We start from the raw sequence: 24,866 nt of genomic DNA, 5'->3' as shown, positions 1-24,866 counted from the left end.
AAGAAGCAAAACCCAATGAAGCAAAATATTGGCCTATTTTTCCTAGAGTCATGTAAGCACATTTCTTTCCATGGAAAAATAAATGTGTCAAGCAATTAAATATATTTTTTCATTAAAAATTGTTTCTAAGCTGAAACACCCATAGAAAATGCATCTTAGAAGATTTTTTTTAAAGCACACTGGGCTTTGAAGTTTAACTGGCTCTTTTCAGCCAGTAATATCTGTGATATAGTAATATCACAGATTCTGAGAAAAGAATCCAATTAATCATAAGGACTTTCAACAGCAGTTTATCTGGAAAGAAACACAATTGTTTCTAATTTGTTAAACTGAGGTGCAATTACTCTGCTCAGTAACTGCATGTCTTTCTGCTCTCCTAGAGTCTTGGCCAGAACCTTTCAGGGAAAAGTTTTTCTTCTCTGTAACTTCAGATGCATATGCACAGCATTTTATTAATAAATCTGGGCCTTCCTAGCTCAGAAACAGAAGAATAAACTGTATCACTAGTAATTTAGCTTCCTGTTCTGTATGAGAAAATATATCCTAATTTAATGATTTTATTGGCATGTTAAAGGCTCAGGTGAACCTTATTAACTGTCCAGGTTTGCCATCTTTGTCTGCCGTTAAAGTACATTCCCTTTATGAATCTGACCCAGATTGAATACAATGCAATTTTTTTAAAAGCTGAGCAGACTGTTGAGAACTGGGAAATGTGTGCAGGTTTACCTCAAAAATTCTCTTCTCTGGCAGTTGTTCTACATGCCAGTTAAAGGGATATTTCAGCCTGTTTGCAGCTTTAGGTCAGGACCAGACCTGCCAGTCACTAACAAATGAGGGAACTCCCTACCTTGGAATTTCCCTTTATTTAAGGTGATTTTTGCAGCCAGAATAATTCTGCTATTCTTTTTTTCTTTGCAAAATTACAGATTGTTTTGGCTTTATTTTGGGAAAAAATACCCACACAAATTAAAAATCCCACAACTACTTCTCTAGCTATTGAAAAAGGGAATAATTCACCCTGCCAGAACGACCCAAATCTCTGTCAGTATCCATGTTTATCAGACTACAGAGGCTCTTTTTGTTCCAAAGTAGTCCACATTTGGGTTTTATTATTCAAAGACATATTTTTTGGGTTTTTTTTTTGTTTTCATTTTGGTAAACATGGAGCCAAGGCTTACAGATACATGCAGATACATTCTACAAAGCAGCACATCCTCTAGGAGAAGGCAGGATAATACTGTAGTTTATAGGGGAAAAAATCCTGGAGTAAACTGCATCCTCTTGACACTTCTTTTACCACAGACAGCAGCAGAGGAATGCTACTATCTACAGAAGGTATAGCAAAATAGCAGTAGGTTGACCAGTTTGGGGAATGGGTGTACTGCTGGCCATTTTTCCATTTAGCAGATCACCAGGCCAATGACCATGCAGTTCCCTACAGTCAGTGCTCCCTGGCTGGGTTCTGATACTTGAAAGATGGAAGCAAGGTTTAATAGAAATCAAGAAATTTTGTGTAATTATACTAATTAGACCTTATAATGATATTTCACCTCATTGAGGAAAGAGTGCTAAGCCTCTCTAAAGAAGCCGATAAAACTCCCCACATGAGCTACTTTTTTACTGAGTGAGGTTCCGTTGGCCAAGTCCTGGAAAAGCCAGGATGTTGTGTCCAAGCAGTGTTCTGTGACCTTGTGGAAATGGAAAAAGGGTAGACTTAAGGAGTGCTCATTGTCACATACCTTTTCCCCTAGATACACTCAGAAGACATAGTGGAGCTCAGACAGACTTCTGTACTGAGAGTGACTTGGTCCTCTGGTCTGGTCTGCTACACTGTGGTCTGCTTCTTCAGGATCACAGCAGGACTTACACATGCTTTTCTTCCTTTAGAGCGGCACTTAAAACATGGCTCTGCCCCAGCCAGGGGACTGCTTATTGAATTCTTTCTAGTGGTCATAAGAGTGCTAATGATTTCATTGAAGAATCCATTTTTTTAACCTGGTTAGAGACCTGTGTTTTGTTAAAATGGAGATTCTCTACTCCTTTGATATCTTGCTCCATTAATCAGGGCAGTGATCCCTTAGCAAGAAAGGAATATGAAGTGTTACCACTTCTGTCTCTGTCTGCAAGTGCAAGTTCTGAGCAGCAATAGCTGTTCAAACAGGTGAGTAGTAAGTAATCAGGCCACCTTTGCAAGACAGCCACAAAGCTCCCTGCTTCACTGATGTCTTCAGACATAAACCTGACAGTTCTTCCAGTACAACACTGATGATTTTGCTCATCTTTCAGCTGGCTTATTGGTGACAACACCAAGCTGTGTGGTGTGGTTGACACACAGGAGGGAAGGGATGCCATCCAGAGGGACCTTGACAGGCTTGAGAGGTGGGGCCATGTGAACCTCATGGAGTTCAACAGGGCCAAGTGGAAGGTCCTGCACATGGGTTGGGGCAATCCCAAGCACAAATACAGGCTGGACGACAAGTGGACTGAGAGCAGCCCTGCAGAGAAGGACTTGGGGGTATTAGTGGCTGGAAAACTGAAAATGAGCCATCAACATGCACTTGCAGCCCAGAAACTCAACTGTATCCTGGGCTGCATCAAAAGAAGTGTGACCAGCAGGTCGAGGGAGGTGATTCTCCTCCTCTACTCTGCTTTCATGACATCCCACCCGGAGTACTGCATTCAGCTCTGGGGACCCCAACATAAGAAGGACATGGACCTGTTGGAGCGAGTCCAGAGGAGGGCCACGAAGATGATCAGGGGGCTGGAGAACCCTTCCTATGAGGAAAGGCTGAGAGTTGGGGTTGTTCAGCCTGGAGAAGAGAAGGCTCTGGGGAGACCTTATAGCAGCCTTCTAGTACTTAAAGGGGGCCTACAGGAAAGCCAGACTTTTTATAACGGCAGGTAGTGATAGGACAAAGGGTAATGGCTTTAAACTGAAAGAGGATAGATTTAGATCAGATGCAAGGAAGAAGCTCTTCACTGTGAGGGTGGTGAGGCACTGCAACAGGTTGCCCAGGGTCGTTGTGGATGCAACATCCCTGGAAGTGTTCAAGGCCAGGTTGGATGGGGCTTTGAGCAACCTGGTCTAGTGGAAGGTGTCCCTGCCCATGGCAGGGGGGGTGGAACTAGATGATCTTTAAGGTCCCTTCTAACCCAATGTTTCTATGATTCCACGATTCTAGCTTCTGTTCCCTTTTTTCTCTGTGTTGCAACAGTGCTGTTGGTGACTTTTTTTTTAATTTTCTGTTCTTTATTCTCCTTCCCTTTAAACTTGTTTTCCTGTCTCTCATCACAGATCCTGCTCTGTAATTCCCTCATATTGGCTCACTCATCCTCACTGGCTCACTCATTCACTTCTCTTTCTCTTGCACACCCTCATCTCTCTGCTGGAAATCCCACAGCCAGGCTTCACAACACATCTGTGCTCTTTGGCCTTGGACCCTGCATCTTCCTGTCTAAACCACTGGCCTCTCCAGTTCACAACCTTGAATGGCTTTTTCTCATATCCTCATGTCATCTCCAAGTCCTGTGTTTTTTCCTCTCTATGACCATGCTATTTCTTCCAAGATATAATTGAAAAGATATGTTACTCACTCCTACTCATTTTTATTTGTTTTTCCTTTCTTACCCTACAGCTGATTCTTCTGCCTCTTTCAGTGCCGTAACTGCACCCATATTTGTCCCACGAACCTTTTCTCATCTGAGCAGCCTTGCACTCACTCTGTCTTTTATTCTTTTCCATAGCTAATCTGGCTTCTCACTTTAGAATATACTTTAGTCTCTCTGATTTGAAAAATCTTTCCACCTCCCCATTCTCTGCCCTTATTTCTATTACTTTACAGCCCAACTCACTGAATGAAACTCCCTTTGGTTGCTCTGTGACATTTACTACTTTGGGCATAGGGACTCACGTTATACCTTTGCCTGGGGATAGTATCTGACTATGTTAGTCTCTTGGTTATCACTTTATGCTTTGACTTTAAGTTGTTTGTGGCAGAGCCCATCTTTTCATCTTGGGTTTGCAAAGAACTGAGCATGACTGTGTTCCCTTCCTCGGCTGGAGCTGTGCAAATAATAATGACAGAATGATGAATTCAGTACTTCAGCACTGCCATCCGCTGGCTGTCTGTTATCATGACACTCCATGTTTGACTAAAATCTTAAGCCTTGTTTTTGTTTCATCTGCTGCTACTGAAGTGGAATGTATTATTTTAAGCACACTATCTGAGAGTAGTGGAAATGCCAGAAATCTTTATGTTATATTCCTTCCAAATACAAGATGCATGCCTTCTGCTTTCTATTTTGCTTTACAAAGTGAAATACTGAGCTTGGTAGCTCAAGTACTGAAGAATCAGGGGATTCTATGTTAAACTGTTACCTACAATTAATTCACCTGCGTTACCTGAATGATGTGTATGTTTTGTAATATATTTTGCTCATGCTTAAGAAACATGCAATACTTAAAATTAAGCTTGTATATAGATGGAAAAGGGAAATAGGATAATTTGGGAGTAATCTAAAATTTGTGTGATACTTCCCCTGACAACTCTTCCAGCCTCCACCTCATTTAGGCATGTCCTGAACTGGAGTGGTTTATCTATTTTTATAAACTTCAGTGGGTTTCCTTTCCATGAGCACATCCAATTCCTCCTTGAAACCATATATAAAGACCTTTGTAGTATTTTTTTTTTTTCCTCTCTATTTTATCTTTTTAAACTTTCCCCTCTTTCACTCCTTGGTTTTCTTTTACTTCATTTCTGTGATATAATCAAGCTTATTATAATTAGGCTTACTAATATGTGATTAATATTCCATGGTTAAAACAACTTGCCTTTTAGATTTCCTAATGTGCTCCCATCCAACAGTGGCATGAATATTTACCTTCTTAGTACAACAGCTCCTCTGTGACAGAACACTGTGAAAAAAAATCTATCCAGATGTGGGGTCCAACAAATTTTATACACAGATGTATTTTAAGAAAATTTTGAAAGGAAAAATAGATACAAATATCCAAAGGAAAAAGTGTGCTCAGTGTTTCAGTAATTCAGTTGTTATCCAATTTACTGCCATGTGCTGAAATATTACCCAGAATTCTAGGAAATACAGAACTGGATTATGAGTTCAAAGATGGAGCACTAATTGAATTCTTAATTGAAATGATTCATCTAAGCAACACAGTGACCTGGATTGTCCCCCTGAATGTAAAAATCTTTCCAAATGGTATCCTGGCACAGGTGCCACACTAAAAGCTTGACTCTTCCCTATCTAAAAAAAAGGTTATCTGTCAGAGGAAGATTTGCTGGAAGGGGTCACTACTTGCAAGCAAAATGCGTTTTTCCTTCCGACAAGACAAGAAGGATTGGTCTTTTTCTTACTCATTTTGTCTCAACCGAAAGTGATCACACTGGGCACAAAGCTTACTAAGTACTTCAATCTACAGGACTTAACTGAGGTATGGACCTTACACAAACCCTCCGTAAAGGCATGAATTTTTCTCATCTTGATGCTTACAAAGACAGCTATAATTAGATGGACTAATCAACATTATAAAAAATGATATGTAAGCTGAAAATAGTGTTCAATTATAATGACTGCAAATTAAATATCAGGTGAAATTTCACTCATCATTATGAAAACCTTTTTCCTTTGTTGTGCGTACTCTGTTATTTTTTTAAAGAGGATATTGATTGGGTTTTGCCTCATTAAAAAACAGCATTGATATTAATGCTGGATTTTTAATGCTTTAGGCTTCCTCTTTCCCTAGGGGACCCTTACAAGCCTGGTCCTTTATTTTAGTGATGTATAATTGAACCATAAATACCTACCTGGCAGTGAAATTTGGAGCAGATATGGCAAATAAACCAAAAAATTTAGTTAATTCTTAATTTCTATTACTCAGAAGTGACTAGAAGCTAGGACATTTAACATTTTTAGTGTCTTACAACTAAACAGAGATTTGCATCTGACTTCCATTACCCATGTAACCTAGTGTCTACACATACTTGAAAAGTATGATGCACTAGCAGAAAATACACACATCTCAGAAGAATAGTGAGAGAGTATAGGATAACTTTCCAAAGGCCTTTTGTTAAAATTTGCCTTTTAGTTAAAAGAGTATTTGAAATAATTTTTGCCTCTCTTGAATTTATTAATTTCTGCCAGCTGGTAAATCTTTTCTCTAAAACCTAAAAATACCTGGTGCAAACAAATGCAATCTTTTTCTTAAGAACATTAAGAAGCAGAAATTGAGTTTGTATCACTTCTTTTGAAAATAACTTAATAGCCAGGCAATCAGAGCTCTCTTTACTGTCTTGATACATCACTATTGACTATCTTCATTATTCTGTCAAAGCTAATAAAGTGCATAAACACATCAAGTACACCCTCATGACACCCTTACTTTCAGAAAACTGGAGAAACAAGTACAAGCTTCATTAAAGAAATAAACAATTATCGATAACATCAATACCATAAGTGATTACTGTCTTTGATTTTTAAAAGAAATTTCTTGTGGCTGGAAAAGACAGATGACAAAACATAGGCTAAACGTATTTTTATAATGTACTTACATATCACTGGCAATGGAGGAGTTCCTGGACATGGACTTTGGAGACAGGTCATAGTCACTGTCTGACCGGTAAAGGAAAGACTCCCTACGTTGACTGTGGACAAAATTTGCCTGAAGAATTAGCCCTGATCCAGGGCTTGTCATGGGATCCAAAGGACTTCGTCCCGATGATGTACCATTGTCTACATCGAAACTGCAAAAAAAAAAAGGAGGAAAAGATTTATGCCACCGACATAAGAATTTTGAAAGTAATAAACACTCTTCTGACAAATTTATTACTAGATAATTGCTTCTTGGTAATAATGGGGAAATAAAGACCTGATCAAGTCCACTGCTACGTGGCAGAAGGCACACAAGAAATATACTTTAAAATTGCTGATAACCAAAAAGAACAAGTCTGAAGGAAAAGAAATTTGGTAGAGAAAACCCCCACTATTAGGAATACAAGAAGCCTTATGCCTCTCTCCTTGTAGAGTATCCACGAGCTCTATACCTGAGGAAACATGATGCTTCACTGTTTTCTTCCTCAGGCCCCATCTCTCCTGAGCCTGTCTCCCACTGTTGAGGCAGTTGAGGGCTCTTTTGTTATTGAGTACCCAGCCCTAATATTTCATTACTACCCAAATATTTCAACAACATATTTCGTCTTGTCCCAATAAACAAAGCACTGGGGTGGGATTAAGGTATGTGTTTGTGCTTGGGCATGTTTGCATGCATTAGAGTTGCTATTTTACAACCAGATTGAAGAAATTAGTTCTTTGCTCACTGCCAACCAGCGCAACTTCTGTGGCCATCCGTGTCTTTGAACTACACAGTTTAGATCCAGCACTTCTAGCTATTGTATTTGGTATTAAAAGTGATAAACAGGCTTATCATTCCTAGGGAACACTGCTGTCATGAGAGGCTAAAGGGTGAGAAAAGAGAAAGAAAGAGAAGGAAAGAGAAGATGCTCTTTCATGTAGTCTGTGACATTTCCACAGAGGACTTTGAAAATCAGTGCAAAGACCTTGAATGGGAGTCTGCAATCAATTAGAAACTAGCGCAGGTTGGACAGTGCTGGGAGGACATGCTCATGGCAACCTGTGTTGCTTAGCAGCCCGACAGCTGTGTTTGGCACCGTATGGAGTCTTTTTGGAGCATGTGGCTCTGCTTCTAACATGTGGATTAGCAAGATTATGCCTCCATCTGATGGGATGGAGCACACTTTATCCAGCTAGTGGAAAATGACTTTTGTTTCCCTAGTTGGTTGTGTCTCTATAAAACCAACAATCAGTTTTAGTTTTACAGCATTGTAGGAAAGGTGTGCATGAGACCTTGGCTTATAACTATGTGGGCTCACTTGCCATACTAATGGGAACTTAAATAATACTGCTAGAGCATTGGGAATGAGGCATGAACAGAGGATCTTTCCCATGATTTATTAAACATGGGTAAGTGTTAACATCATAATATGTATTTGTATTGAACCCATCTAAACCCACCATTTTGAAAACTGTTCATGTGAAGGACACCGACTCATTTTCAATTATATCTAATGACAGCAGAAAAGAAAATATTCATTACATGTCAGCTGTTGATTAGATTTTAGCCAGGTGCAGGTGTCACAGTAGGTACATGCTACTCTCTGCACTAGCTTGTTTCTTCTTGTTGTCTACTGTTGACCTGAAGTTGCAGTGAGGTTGCTGCTTTAATGTTTTATTGAAGTGACAGCATTCCCATGGCCTTTTTTTCTTTGTTAAATGAACTAATCAAAAAAACATATATTGCTTTTTTTGACAGAGATGTGCATTGCCTGGCAGAGAATGGACCTTGGTTTCATGTTTTATTTCGTTGTTTCATTGCTACTTTGCACATATTCCTGGAAGTGCAAGCTTTCTGCTGGTCTCAGACTATATTATTTATTTTGTATTCACCTTTCACTATTGGAATGTAGAAAAGCAAATTTTTTTTTTTCCAAAAAAACTATTCAGAAAATGGTATTAAACAAACTTCAAGAGTGCTTAGCAATTTAATCCTCTTTTCACTGTAGTTTTCAGAACAACTCATTGTCATTAAATCCTAACACATACACTTCTTCTCAAATTTGATTTCTTTTGATTATGCCTGAATACTTTTTCTGTGCCCTCAAATGTGCTACTACTACATGACATTATCAATCTCAAGCTAACAAAGCTTAAAACACAATCAAATGAGAGTTCTGCCACCAGCCCGCTGGGTGATCTTGGACAACGCAAAGCTCCTCTTTGCCCTTCATTTTCCCTATTCATTGCATCTTTGTGATCATTGTGATATCTGCTCACAAAAAAAATATTGAAAAACATATTGGAAAGGGTAAGATAGCATGAATACTAAAGTAAAACACCCTTTGCAGCTCATAGTGACATAAATTAATAACCATATTGCCATTACTACTAGCATGACTATTATTACTCACTAGCAATCAGTATCTCTTGAGTTTGACTTCCTGAGTATTCCAGGAGCACCAGATACTCCCAATACCAATGAAGGGTTTGGAACATCTGTGAGTTCATCATACCCAAATTTCTTAACACTTCTATTTCATTGCCTAAATAAAATAAGTTTTTTCTTTAAACAGCTGCAAGAACACACAGACTCCTAAACAATACACAGTCTGTATGTTTTGTTTTTCTGCTGAGGGCAGGAGGGGAGACCTTACAATTTTAGGTAAAATAGAAGAGGATTGTTTACTCTTGTGCTCAATAAGACTAACTTCTGCAATGGCAGTATCATTTAAAAAAAATATATATGTAAGCTTGTCTGAAAGCTCTAAAGCAAAAGTTAAAAGTAAGAAATAAATGAAGATAAATATAAGTCTGTCTCACAGCAGGAAAATTTTGAATAAGGAGTGACTATTAAATTCATTTCTTTAACAGTGGACTTCATTATTCAACTGATTAAAATGTATTTTATTGGATTAAAGGAACATATGGTTTTGTTTGCAGATTTGTTTTATTTTCTTCACCCACCTTCTGTGAACATGATACAAATATTTTTTTACCACTCTTATTTCTCTCAGTCAGAAACTGAGGAAGGCTTCTATGAATGATTTCACTGTGGGATTATAAAATAGTGATTTTTTTTTTTTTAATTTAAAAGTCTGTTAGATAAAATTGCAGGTTCATCGGCTGGTTCATCTGGTTTGCACCACCAGATAACTACAAGGCTTCCACAGGGCTATTGCGACTGGAGTTTTATCCTGTGATACTGTGTTGTGTCCACTAGATGGGTGTCAAAAGTAATGAACGGGATCCAAATATATCAGCTAGGATTTAGCTCATACTGCTCAACGAAAATGTTTTTTATGTAAATATGCATCAAGAAAAAAAATGTTCAAATCTACAGTCAAAGGGGAATGTGAATACAGCACCGGTTTGCCAGAAACATATATTTATATTTAAAAGTTTCTAAAATGCTACAGCAGTTAAGTGTCTTGTTTAGCATGCACTTACTGAGACATTTGCTAATGCTTTCAGATACAAAACCTTGTAGAAATCTAAATGAAAAGCATGTTATTACAGTGAAAATCAAATAAATTGGGGTTTTCTTGGCTGAATGACAAGTCTTATTTGCAAGAAATGGCACTGCTGATCACAATGCATCAAATGAACAGACAATCAGAATGGGGAATTGAAGACTTTCACACAAGATGTTTGTTCTTTCTTGCTGCATACACTGAAAAAAATTAGAAGTTTGAGATACAAAAAAGGATATACTTTTTAATTTGCCTGGGCAGGAACGACAGAAAGTCAGCTATGGTTGCTTCTATTTATTTTTCCACTCCTGTTAAGTTTTAAGCCACAGCAAGAATATGCTGTGAATTAAAAAGTGCACGTTCAGTGACAACCCAAAAGTTATTCTCTCCCTAGCGTGTTCCTCAGCCTCCTTGCACTTTTGGTGGAAGGTGCTCTTTGGAAAGGAAGGAGGAGCATGGAAGTTGTTACGGAAGGCACAGGAAGTGTTTTGCTATCATTTCACAGCAAGAAAGTGGACACTTAAAGACAGAATTTTCCACCATTGTTCTGCACCCAGCGTCAGGCACTTGCACAAGGCATGCAAACTGAATCTGCTTTTAGTGACAGGAGTGTTTGGCACAGCACACATCACAGAATTTTCTATGTTCAAAGAGATTTGCTGCAACTCTGGAGATGCCAAAACTATGAAAAGCCAGTGCTAGTTCAGCAACATTTGCGTCTGCATTTTGACAAAATGGTTTATGACATTAGTGGATATCGTTTATCCTTAGAGCCTGCCTTATTCAGTGTTCAGAGATGACAAACATGACATGAGACAAAAGTTCAGCCTTTTTCCCTTTTTTGGCTATTCATTCTGTTTGCATGTATTGCCTGCTGTGTATCACGCAGGGTCTGTACTGAGATGGGGATAGAAGTCATGAACTCTCCTGAGCAACTTGTAAACATTCATGGCTGATCCTCCCTGTGCTTCTAATAGGACAAGGAGTAGTAATATCCTTTAGGAAGATTATTAATGATTTGCTTCAGGCAATAGTAGGAATCTGTGGCAGGGACAGTAGAGGTTCTGGATCCTGGATCTCAGCAGTGCTGCTTCATTGTTAATGACTGCACAGCTTCTTTACACAGTGAAAGAAACCCTCTGTGGACTTCCTTTTGAGTCCTTAAATAATGCTGTCTTACTCTCTGCAAGTCTGCTAAAAGAAAAAAGGGGAAGACCTGTGTACATAATGCAGCCTTTAGTTACATAAGAAGTAATGGCATCATAATGAATAAGCAGAAGAGCTTGTAATTAAGGCTGCATAGAAAATCTTAATGGTAGTCTTCCTTATTACTGAAAATTTAGCAATTTAATCCTGTAGTTTTTTGTTGTTTTTTTGTTTTGTTTTGTTTTGTTTTGTTTTTCATTTTGGTTTGGGTTTTTTTAGAGAAGTAATCAATAGTAAAAGAGGGAAAGAAAGAAACTCCACCCCCAAAATGAAGAATTTACTAGACTTTTTAAGAATACAAATTGCACTCCTGCTATTCCCCTTTAAGTCTCTCTCCACCTTCACCCTATCCTATCTTGGAAACTATGGGGAGGGAGAGAGGTAGGAGCCAAATTAATTGATCCTCTACGGACACCTTATCTTTTAAGGCCATCTTTAAACATTACAGAGGGACAAGCAAGTTCTAGAGGAGCAAATTTAGTCCCCCATCTAAGAAGTCCATTGTCCTAGTGTCAGGCAATCTCTCTGGCCATCTGTCTGTGCTATGACACACCTACACATCTCAAATCCCTACTTCCCAAAAGTCCCGTCCTGTATCTTCACCTGGAAGCACAATCCCACCATTACACAGAATGGGTGCATTTCGCACAGCAGCTGTAATACCCTGAAATTATCACAGAAGAGCTGCCCTGTAGCAACTGCCTTTGGGCAGGGTCTTATTTAGAGCAGAAGCAAGGTAATAAAACGTTATTTATGTCTCCAAGGAAAAGGTAAGCTATCTATCACTTGTGCCCCGGGACAGGGGCCCACCCCTGGAGAAGGCAGCCTGCAGTTACTGGAGGAAGGGGAGGATCGGATGGTCCCTTCAAGTGCAGAATCCGAATTTGTTAATTGGATTGCTTGGCATGAAAAAAAGCAGTGGGCCACCTCAGCTAGTGTGACCCACCATGGACATGGAGGATTGTCGAGAACAGCCACAGTGTGCCTGTCTCTAGGTATAAAATCGCAGGGTAGGGGAAAGCTCATTCCCTGTCAGACAGGATGCGACAGGCAGAGTGTAGTGCGCTCTCTGACCTTGTGTGCATTAATTACTATGCATGCTGGAGATGTGTCTGTCTCAGATAAAAGCAGGACAGTTTAAAGTTTTGTTCATAGATAATAATGGATTTATTCTGCATTAGTTACAGGTTATTTTAGTAGGACAGACCATTTCAGTTACTGTGGAAATCATGCTCATTGTGACCCAATTCATCAAAAAATGTACAGAGACTCCTGAGATACTACGTCATTAGAAAACATTTTGTGTGAGGTGGATACTGATTCTGTTATATTAATTTTACAGCTGTCAGTCAGAGCAGGCAGTGCAAGGAATAAATGAAGACAGAGACAAAAGCCTCTTCCTCTGGAACAGACATTATCTGCTAATAAGAACTGAATTTTCATTGATGCATTTTAGGTAGTTAAATTCTGTTTTCCTTTATAGACTAAATATATTCACTGAATTCAGCTGTAAATCTGTCCAAAGATTTGGTACTACCCCAAACAATTATCATAAGTTCTTTGTGAAATACTGATTTTAGTCACACTTTATATTGATTAACTAGACCAGACAAGCACTTTGGTTATGTCTTTATGACTTCTCTTGGGCCTTTTTTATTGCCTATTAATAAACTAAGCATTACACTGAGCCACCAGCTGACTTGGGTGTCCCCTTTTTTGCCAGACATAGTTATCTCCAGAGTTTAATAAAGGTGAAACTTTAGAATTTTCTTTATCAGAAAGAAACAAGTTGTCACTAATCAGCCCCTGCTATAGGCTCCCACTGGACTTCAGATGTTAAATAGGTTAACCTGCAGCATCAGAAAAAAACCTGTAAAAATAAATCAGTGGATTTAAATAATTGAATAGCATGCCTAAAATTTATTTCTTATATCAGTTCTCTGCTCGGGACCTTTCAAAATGTTTCCTTTCTGACAGTGTCTACCCAATGATGCAGGAGAGACCACATCTGTTTTTCTCCTTCTACTTTCCTTTCTGTCTCATCCCCCATGCCAAGTAAAAACTGAAGAAATCAGGAAAATGAGGGGAAAAAAGAAAAATATTTGTACCGACATGTTAGAAGGAATATCATATCAACTCTACATTTGAAGAAAAGAATTATTTATATGTGACCTGATATTTTTATTTTCTCTGTAGCTAAGTTAACAAATACTTTTTCCTTCCATGGCTTAAAAATATTTTCAGTGAATTGTAAGCAATGACATTAAAAGGAACATATGATCTAAATCCGAATTTTCTTGTACCACCTGAGAATACAAGCCAACTATCTACTTGTGGCTTTGGGTTTCCAGTTAAGCGATTCAGCAAGCAAGCCCTGTGATTAACTCCATTTTTAGAAGTGGTGTGGATAGATTTTCCAGTATCAAAACTGCAAGCAAAAGAAGAAAATGTGACATTTAATGAAATCTGCTTTTAGCAGCAGAACTTGGCTTTTGCTTTTGGCATAACTGTTTTTGGAAACATTTAGAGTGTAACAAGGCTTAATACTAATATTAAAAGCCCAGATAACAGGCAAATAGAACATATGTAGGACAAAAAATACACTCAAGCAAAAAGGTTTGTAAGAATTAGTCTACTCAAACATGTTAGCAAAGGAACTCCAACTACCTATTTAGCTTCCATCTCATGATATTCTAGCAAGCATCTTAGGAAATGTAGCCAATCTCTCAAAACAAAGTGTTCCGTGTTTTGTTAAAGTTTCCAAGCAAGGAGTTTCCTGTGACTATTCCATATCTTTGGGCCTTTGCTGTGAATCGTCTCCTTATACTCAATTCAAGGTGTACTTTTCATAATGTCACTTCATTATCCTTAATTATACCTCAGATGCATTTGGCATGCAAGACTTTGTTGCACCTATTAAATCAATTTGCTTGTTGCGCTCAGCCATACTGGGATTCTTTTTGTGATTCCTTTTATTCTTTCTTCAGAGAGAGGATCGTCCCTCATCTGGCAATTTTTATTCTCTGAACTTGGCTCTTGTGAGTGAACATCTTCCTACTAATTTGATGTCCAGATAAGAATGTTGGATTCCAGATCCTGTTATATGGATTTGATGTTTTGATGTTTCTTTGAAGCCGAAATAGTTGTCTTATTGCAGTAAAATAAAAAGGCAAAAAAACCCCGCAAGCGAAACAAAATACAAAATAGTGGTAATCTGTTAAGGCTTCTACCAGGTTTAAGTCACTTTTTATGGTTCTTCTGATCTAATAATCCTAGTGGGACTAGTAACCCTGTTCTTAGATATTAAATAAAGGCCGCTGAGACATTATCTGTTTTCCCCAAGGCTTCTGGTAAAATCTGTGGCAGGTTGAGGTCTGAATGAGGAAATCTGCAGAAAATATTGAAGAATTGGAACTATTTTGGGGAACCTGAGGTAAAGAAGGCTGAAAAATAGAATGACTTAATCCAGACATTAGAAAGAATATGCGGCAAATCCAGGGGTGCTCCCAAGCAGCCCGCCAGCCAGCTGGCCCCAGCCACCCGCCAGCTCCCACTGCTGCAGGCGCCTGCCAGTGCCACTGCATTTCTAGGAGTGCAGTCTCAGCAAGACTGATGGTTCTCCACTTTATTATTGTCATTATTTAATTACAGTCTACCTGTCACCATTCACTTAAATCATTCCATAGTGTTGTCTGCACTTATTTTCCATAAGGTAGCTTTTCTCTGGGCTCTAAATACTAAAGTATCTTCAAACTCTTTTTAAAAAAACACTTTACCTAATTGCTTCAAGGAATTCTAGAACACCACTGTTTTTGAGGGTGAGTTTTGATCCAACTGTCCCCACTTCTCTTTCTGCAGCACTACTTTCTGAGCAGTAGTTGGACACTGGGATACAAAACCAACTTGCACTGAGTGTGACTATATAGCATGTATTTACTGCAATTAACATTGCTAATAATTTTCTCTTATTTTAAATGTATTGGAATCAAATATCAAAGTATTTAAAAATGTTTATTTAGCAATTTATAAAAATATGCAAACCATCCATCAAGCATAGTGACTGATCCTAATTAAAATGCAACTCCCCTAAGGTATTAGCAGAACACCTTTCTTTCAGGAAAAACTAAAATATAAAAATGAATGTAAGATCATGGTTGAGAAGCAGACTGCTGCCAGTGAACGAAAATACAATACACTGAAAAAAGTTCAGCCTCCTTTTTCCATGAATTCAGTTGGATACCATTATCAGAATGGCCAAATTGCTTATATATTCTATCTGAATTGGTAGTGTGATAAAGCAAGTCTGTATGAGGTAGTTCCTCAGACCTGTAATATTTAAATCAATACCCTAAAGCACACAGAATCCAAAAAATAGATGTAAACGTTCCCCAGGGCTAACACTAGTATGCATTGGGAAGCTTCCTGGCAAACACATCCTTCTGAGGAATCATCACATATAGCCACAATGACGATAAACACTTGGCATGGTCACAGAAGATATGGTTACACGTACCCTGTGCTTAGTGGCAGAGATCTCTGGCAAAGAGTGCCCCAGCCAGAAGCTGACAGGAAAAAGCAGTTGTGGTTACTCCTGGCTGCTCTCCCATCCCAAAGAATGCAGCACAGAAGGAGGTCCAAAGAGCCAGGAGGTGCAATCATCATGACAAAAGGAGGTTGCATCCCTCAGCATCAACCAGCTCATAGCTATTAGGTCTTTTGCACAACTAAGCTTAAGCCAACATCTCTTCAAAAAGTGTGTCTTCCAGAAAACGGATAAGGGCTGTGGACAGAAAAGTCCAAAAAAGAAGAAGGTCTATAGCCCAGACTATAAGGACCCTGCACATAGAAGATAAGATGGTTTGTTTCACCAGTATGATGCGCATACATAGATATCTACAAGAAATCAAGGCCAGCTTCAGAGCAGAGTGGACAGGAGGCAGCTGGATAAGAAATTGCAGTTGTCTGTTTAGGCAAAAAAAGAAAGTGTCTTCCAGTGTTGCTCTAGATTCCCTGTGCAAATGAAAGCTACATGAAAAGGAGGCATAATTATATTTGTCAAGCAACATTTTTTTCTCACACTGTTGTGAAATTCCTCTAATTGCAATAATCAATTGCTGGCAACAAATCACATATGAATTGTTCTTCACAAGAATTTGTGTTGGGATATGTTAGCAGCAATCATCACTTAAATCATGGCATGTCTTGTTCAAAGCTTAAAAGCTCAAAATATTAAAAGCTTCAGAGCTCTAAAATTTTTGTACTTTGCTTTTTCAAAATTGTTTCATTGAAATCCTTTCCATTTCAGTTCTTTCCATTTCAGTTATTTTTGTATTGTATTATTTTGTATTGTATTTTTTTATTTAGTTTACCAAATTTGCTAAATTTTGAGTTGTTTCCACTTCCCTAGACATCTACTAAATGTATCAAGGTCCACTTCATGATTTGGGCTCTGGAAATCCTTGCTACAGCTTTGCAACAACCTTTCAAGGGAAACAAAAAGGTCAGGATCTTGCCTTGGAAGGGTGCCAAGACTGGAATATCTTGAGTGTATGCACTCATCCTGTATTTTATTTTATACTGATCATAGACCCTGAGCACATTCACTGAGTACCTGGTATGTCAAGAAAGAGAATTCTTGTCACTAGTCCAAACCAAATTATAATCTACAATAATGGATCATTTGAGGCTTATTTTTCTTGATTTTTTTTTTTTGCATTTTTTAAACGCTGTATTATTATAATGCCTAATAAGATTATCTAGGAGGGCTGCCTGATCCTCCACATTATAAGACCATGTTTTCTTTTTATCATTGCTAAATTCTGTCCAGTGGTGCTGAAATTTTATTTCCAAATATTTTTTTTTGAGGGAAAATGGGTCAACTGTTGATGAGAAAATCACAGAGAAATATGTATTTTTTCATATTAAAAAAAAAATAAATCTGGAAGCTGTTTTGTGAGATATTCTAGTGACTCATATTTTGCAGCAGCAAAGTGGAATTTAGCTGTGTCTGCAAAATGCTTTTTTTTTTTGCTGATTCTGTGAACATCTTCATAAATTACAAAAAGTTATAAGCTTAGGCCAACCTTAGGTCAGTCACCTCAAGTATCTGCATTATTAAAAAATATTGTGATACTATACTATTTTTTAAAAATATCCTGCCTTGCTCAGGGTCTAAGAGGGCTCTGAGAAACAAGTCCTTGTCAGTGGGATACTTGTCTCCTTCACTGCAGAAGGTAGGTACTGAATCATGCAAAGGACTACGGAAAGGTAAAAGTGCTTTTATCATCAGGAACTGGAAATAATATTTGCCCAAGTTGCAGAACACCTGATACTGAACTAGTCACACCAACTTTATCATACATCACTAATTACATGTTCTCATTCTTGAGGTATCTACTCTGAAAGGCTTTTGCTTCAGCCATGTGGGCATCAGCACTTAGAGATACACATTAATTCAGAACATCTAAGCAGCTACTGGATGGATCAAAGCTTCATCATTTTCACTATTCAGTCTCTAGTAGTGGCCAAAAGTGAATGCCAATGGAAGAGGGTAAGAAGAAGCAAGTAGAAGTGATATGTCCCCAGTGTACCGCAGCCCTTCAGCATTCTCTCACCCTTTCATGAAAGCTATGCTCTAAATATATGAGTCATTCTATGACAAGTAGATCAAAAAAAAGAAGTCCTAGACACCTCATTTTGGATATTCAATTTAGGGAATACTTTCACTTTAATCTCTGTGTTTTAGTTGTCCTTATGTTGAGTAAGGATGATCATACTTCTTCACATCACATGGGTTATATGAAAAATAATCATCTCTGAGAAGTAATAAGGTATCATAGTGATGAACACCATAGAAAAGCCAATGAAAGCACTATAACTGCTTTTCAAATAGGTCTGAACAGCAAGTTGCCAATAAAGCATGTGGCCCTATAATGAGCAGCAAGAAAATGATAGAATACTGACTATCTCATGAATTGAGTTGCATTCATGCTGTGCACTCAGTGAAGTAAAAGCAGTATGGAATCATACAGGTAAAGTCTTTATCAAATTATTTATGCACAGGACTAAACCAAAGTTCCTAAGTCCATCGTAATGTTGGTGTTTCCTTCTTTTGTGCTTGACTTTTCAATCATAAAAATGTGGATATAAGGTTATTGTGTATACATATGTGCACATGTTGGAGAGATGGCCTAAACTCTCTAAACTCTTGCATTTGCCATCGTTTTTCTCCAACCTTCTTTTTCAGCCTACTGAAGCGCTATCAACAGCCACTACTGGTAGACCATCAGAAATTTCAGACTTCAAATGCAGTGTTGCAGATTTGCTTTCTAATGGTTAGTATACAGATGAACACAAGTACAAGTGCATGTTCCATTTTGGTTATAATGCATGTTTGATTAACCTCATCTTCTGCAGACTTCAAGATCATTGGAACATCTCATTCATAGTCTCATTAACTACTATCGTAATATAAGCATGTTCTCACTCAAATCTCTTGTGCTCCTATATTGTCTACAAAGTTTCTGTCAGTCACTGTAAGATCCGTTTTGGGCACATGACTGTTGGACTCTGAAAGCAAAAGCTATAAAGCAAAAGCTATAAAGCTATAAATACAGTGCTTTAACTATTAGCAAATTAAAGAATATATTATTAGGTGTAAAATTACTATACATATTATGCAACTCTCATTTGGTAAAATACCGAAATGAGCAGAAGTCTATGAGTTCTCAAGTGCTATTCACAAAGTAACTAGAAACAAGAAAAAACAAACCACTAGCTGCTACAGTCTTAAAGTGCCACACACAGAGCTAAGCTAAGCATGTCTCACCAAAGAAATGAGTCTATCTCCGTGGAGGAATGTGGTAACAGAAATACCAGTTTACACTCTTTACTTGTAACAAGGCATTTTTCCCAGTATTAAACAAACTTGGAAACAGATTTGATGTAGTGAGTTGAGACAGGAACTGAAAAAAAAAATACACTTTTTTATAAATGTGAGTGATCTGACAAGCCAAAGCTGTTAAAAATCACTGTGTATTGCAAAACAAAATCAAATATTCTCTCCACAAAGCAATACCAAAGTGTTTTACTAAAATTTACAACTCAGCCTGCTCCATATGGAAGTATGTATCTGTAGAACTATCAATACATTCAAGGACAGCTCAGGTTTTCTCATCAATTACACAGTTATCTGTAAGTGCAAGCCAACTGCAGACAATGAACTTTGTGCTCCAGTTCACATTAAGAATTTGGGAGGGGAGCAGACTGATTGCTTACTGCTGTGCTTGTCCATCAACAATCCTCCCTGCTGGAGGCCCTCCTCTGCTGCTGTTCTCCATCAGGCAAAACATGCTGCCTTTCCTCATCCTTTCTGCAAGCCCTCCCTCTAACACCAAAGGATTAAATGTTTAAACTACCAAAGGCATTGCAAAGTTTGGTCAAATCATAACAATTGAACTACGAAGTTTCTTAGGATAAAATGATTACAATGCTCTCTGTTTACAAACAGAAAAAAAAGCCAAAATAAATCAAATACATAAGGGCATCTTTTGAATTAAGTAATTTCCCATTTTCAGGAAAAATTGTGTATGTTTTATTTTACTTTATGCAAAAAAGCTGTTTGGCAACTTGATTCCAAAAGTCTATTTTCTTGATACCAATGTCATTACTAAAATTGGGACAAGACATGCCATAATTGCTGGCGCCAAGGAGGTGATTATATCACTCTGGAAACATTGCAAAATGTGCAATCCAAGAGACTGAGAAGAAGAAATGCCAGCATCTAGCACCAGCCTCTACAGCTGAAAAAAAGTCACTGTAACGTTGCTTTTGGAACAAGCTTTGTCTCCAACTATTTTCCCCTGACATCTGGTTATTTCATCCTGTGAAGTGTTCCCAGGAGAACCAACAATTTTGCCAAATAAAAAGTACTTTTCAAGCAGTTCTTTTCAGAAAACTCAACCTACATGTCCAAAGATCTGCTAAGCTGATCACACACGTGGCTGTGTGGTTACGTACCCTTCCCAGCTAGAACCGTTGTAGTTGCACCATCCATCACCCTGTCTAGCCTACAATTCTGGAGCAGAACTCATGGTCAAAGTCTTTGGCTCTCAAGGAGAAACCTTAAGCAGACCTGGGGCACCCTAGGCAGCAGAAGGACCCACACTGCTATTTTACTACACAAGCTATCAGGAAATCCTTTGTTTCATTCTTTTCTTTTGCAGGAATGAAGTAGGATGCGAGGATACAAAAACGTGTTCTTTCACTGGATGAGTCATCCTGAGTGAATCATTTTATCCATTTCCCTACCTGCAAAATGGGTACCTTGTAAAATGCTAAGAGCTCTGGTCATTAAAAAAAAAAAAAAAAAAAGATTTTGTAAGAGCTAAAATGAGTATTACTGGGACTAGTATTAACAGCAGCAGAAATATCAGAAACACTGCTTTTAAGAAGCTATCAAAAGTGGATTTGGGTGGGAAAAAGAGAAATTTAGAATTTTTACTGTTTTGCCACATAGGAAACATGTGAAGGAACAGGGAGAACACAAGAAAAGAAAGACTTGCTTTTTTACTTGTTTTGGTACATTTACTTTCAAGACATTCTCATCATTAAAAATGGAGTGGAAGAAGACTTTAGATCTGATATTTCTGTAACACTTGGAAGCAAATGGAGAGAATAATGGCAACCCCACCCCCAATAAAAACAAACAAACAAACAAAAAGGAAAAAATAATAAACAAAAGAAAAAAACTCACCATAAATTTAGTATAATAAATTTTATGAAAAAAAGTTTAGAAAAGAAAAAGGAAAATCTTTTTCACTTCAGGTGAGAAGTTGGTTAGATTTTTTTTTTTAAATGTGGTGTTTATTTTCTCTCCACTCTATGCTGTACTTCTATAAGACACAGAAAATCATTACGAATTCTCCTTTCAGGCAGAATAAGATTATTCTTTTTTTTTCCGAACAAAAAAAAAGGACTATAGAATTAAAAAAAGAAAGTTAAACAAGAGTAATTACTGCAGCAGATGAAACATTACTAAGGTCTAAAGGAGAAAAACCTGACAATGGCCAAATATGTGCTTGGCATACCCTACCATACAGTCCTGACAGAACAGCAGATGGGTGAGCGTCTCCTCCTGGGAATCTGGTAGTTGTGCCTTAAGGAAGCCTCGACAGTACATATTTTCCTGTACTATTCTTTTTTTTACCCCCTCCAGCCACGTCTCTTTGCCAACACAGGAGAACCTGCCCATCCATGAGAAAGACGTGCTATTAAAAAGGATAGGCAATTAAGCAGGCATGTGTACTATTTTCTTCTTTGAAATTTTTCTTTGAATGTTAAAAGTTAAGGCAATAAAAATAGAAACTTGTTTATATCTGACCTCTCTAATGTGCGAATGAAGTAGCGTGAGTGAAACACCAATACAGTTTGCACTAATAAACTTAAGTGTCAACATAGGAGTGCAACTTAGAAACATTAAGCATAAATTTGCAGAATATTGATGGGTTTGTACAATTTCAGAGATTTCTGCAAGGATGCTTGAGACATGAAGCATTCAAATAAACCAAAACATAATCATCAAGGAGTATTTAAAAAAAAGAAGAAAGGATGGGAAATCTCTGCTTACACTTCAAATATTAAAGTTCATACAATTCCCTGACACCTGAGAAAGTGAAATAACCAATAATGGGAGTATCTGTATATTTTTAATCTTCATGAACTATTATGTTACACAGTAATGTTTGTGATTGTCTCAGTTCCACCCTGGAAAGCTGGATTTAATTTATTTTCTAAGCAGCTGCAATAAAGAATATTGCAAAAGAGCTGACTCTGGAAAGCTAAATTTCAGGAAATGGGGCCTTTTCTTTTGCTTCTATGAATACAATGTCTGAGGCTAATTTAACATCAAAAGAACTAGGAGGTAACTCTGAAACCAGATGCTGGTCCTGAGCTTCACAAAGATAGTACAGCAATGTCAAAGAGGTTCAGAAGGCTGCTCTCAAAATCATTGCTCACCAGGATTATTATGACAAAAGCCATAACATGATAGAGAATATTCACAGACTTAGAAAGGAAGAGCAGCAGGCAAAGGTGCAATGGACTGGACATCTGTGTAGAGAAGGAAGAAGAAATACAACAAAGGATCCTTATGCTGCAAACTCATCCTTTTTAGCACATAAATATCCCTAGCAAACAAAATTCTATTTACCAATACTTTTCATGAAAGATTGAAGAAAAGGGATGTGCTCACAAGCAAAAGTACATTCCAAAAGCTGCTAGCCCTTAGATTTTCTTCTCCTGTTAAAACATCTGCAGTGGATTTTTAATTAATGTTATAATTTTAACATTATTGAATTTCAAAAGTCTCTTCCAGGGAGTTTTGAAAGTAACTCAAAAGTTACTGGAAAGTAACTTTTTCTTTGTTTTGTCATTCTGGATTTCTAATTGCCAATGAACATTTAAATTAAAATAAAATTTTATTTTGAGCAAAACCCCAAATATTACCATGATCAGTATCTGAAAAAGAAAAATTGGAGAAAGCAGAGAAAGCAGCTGATCTATCTTAATGATAGAAGAGTTACAGTGTTTTGCTTTCAATTACAAGGAATTATACAGAACTTCTATTTCTAGTGCCAGTAACCAAGAAGAAAATAACTACTGGTTAGGAAATCAATCAATTTTAGGTGATCAAGTAAAATGTTCTGAAGAGCTACTAGAAACTGAAAAATGCATGCTTCCCACCCATCTAAACCAATGTAATCATACTGATAGCATAAATACAAAGTTATATTTTACTGTTGAAATAAGTAATTGTGAGAAAGTTGCAAATGCACAACATCAGTAACAAAGCCATAAGGTTATCTTACTGACACAGGGGTGAATGCATTTCTGAGGTGGAAAAGCTGTTTGGACAAGATGAAAAGCTGTGATGGCTTTACAAAATGTCATTTCCAGCCTTTCCCAAGAATGGAAATTCCAAGAAGAAAAATACACTACTTCACAGCTGTGAATGTCCTGCTTGGCAAAAATGCCAATGTAATCACTATCTGTGATTCAAACGCAAATGATGGCATTGATGATAAATATGAGTAAGGACCTCATGGAAATGTAGACCTCTAGAAAAGTCAGATTCATTTCAAAAGGCTATCTGTGCATGTGCATAACAGCAAGCACATCAGTTACAAACCGGCTGGTACCAAGAGGAACATAGCTGTAAGAGATAAAATCCTTCTAATAGGCAATTGTGGCATTTGAGTTGCCACAAATGCTAAGACTTTATGAAGGCTGCCGCCACCACTAGAGGTTCAAAGAATGGTTCCTAACATTTTTCCAGCTCAAATCTCTGGCCCTTAAAGAACGGAAAACATATGTCAGCAATTAAGTCACTAATCATACTGTTACCAAGCATAAAAACAGTGCCTGCGCCAATATCGACTGAGACACTTTATATGTTTTCTCAAATGTCCTGGACCCTACATGGCATTGAACCTAAATGGTCACTTCGGTCATAGTGAAACCTAGGCAGGTATGGGTCTTTCCTTAATAGTATGGAATTCTGAGCAGATGGCCTGAGGTGACTATCACAGGACAAGAGTGACATAAAACCAAAGACCAAACCAGACATTGGCTTGGCACAGTGTTTCCAAGAGGATAAAACAAAAAATAAACTTCTGCAGACTAGGCTGGAAAGGGCACAGCTTCAATATCACTGAGCCAGCCAGCATCATTTTCAGGCTCATTAAATGAAGGGCATCTGAACAGTTTGCTTGAGAACTGACACAGAATAGGTTGAACTTTTCAAAAGTAATTAATTATGCAATTGTAGTGCCTACCACTGATCATCAGCAAGGTTTGAACCAGGGGTCCCATTGGCTTTGATCCATGTGTTCTCTTACCATGCCTTCCAAACATAAGTTTTAAAAGATCCCTTATGCTTTGTATATTTCCACTTGAATGTTGTAATTTTTTTTTTTTTTCTCTGTGTCTATTACTCCTTGATTCTTGTCAGATTTCCTCTATATGTGGATACAAATGAAAGACTAGTATCACAGGGATTTCCTGTGATAACAGGTAACAGCCTGGTAAACAACCTTAATGTCCTCGGGTTCTAAATCACTGATTTCTTTCTCTTGTGAAACTTATCAGTACATTTTGAACTCCTAGCAACTTAAGGCAGACCAAAGTATCAAATCAAGACTTAAACATAATAAAGAGGGGGAGAAGGTAATAATCTAGTCAGCTCTTTGGACACTGACTGTCCTCCAGAGCTACTAGAATACCTATTGAAATGGGCAGTAACAATGAAACTTTGTTTTGGGGGATGCTTACTGTGCAGGTTTTGGTGTATCATGAGCTGCTGAGGAGAGAAATATTAGATTTCAAATTTTCAAAATCTGTTTGCTAAAGCAGAAGAGAAGAAATGAAAATTATGAAAGGTGATGTAAAAGTACTGAATAGTTTGTGGACCAACAGGCAAAATGCTCACTATGCAAGATACAAACCAAAGAGCAGCCAGAGTTACTTAAGCAGAATGGTTTTTTCCTTGTCACAGAAAAGGCATACATCTACTATCTCATTATCTGATTCATACAGAGGTTT

General features: G+C 37.8%; 1 protein-coding gene across 1 annotated transcript in view; it reads right to left on the bottom strand.

The window, feature by feature from the left end:
* PDE4D (phosphodiesterase 4D, cAMP-specific) overlaps positions 1–24,866 on the bottom strand; it is a 371,220-nt gene that overhangs the window by 120,997 nt on the left and 225,357 nt on the right. The window contains exon 2 of the mRNA XM_010580553.1: positions 6,570–6,761. Within this exon, the coding sequence (XP_010578855.1) occupies positions 6,570–6,761 (192 nt within the window). The remainder of the gene's footprint in view (positions 1–6,569; positions 6,762–24,866) is intronic.

Source organism: Haliaeetus leucocephalus, unplaced genomic scaffold (genome assembly GCF_000737465.1).
Source record: "Haliaeetus leucocephalus isolate CR32 unplaced genomic scaffold, Haliaeetus_leucocephalus-4.0 Scaffold722, whole genome shotgun sequence".
Lineage (NCBI taxonomy): Eukaryota > Metazoa > Chordata > Aves > Accipitriformes > Accipitridae > Haliaeetus > Haliaeetus leucocephalus.
This window is presented reverse-complemented; position numbering and strand designations above follow the sequence as displayed.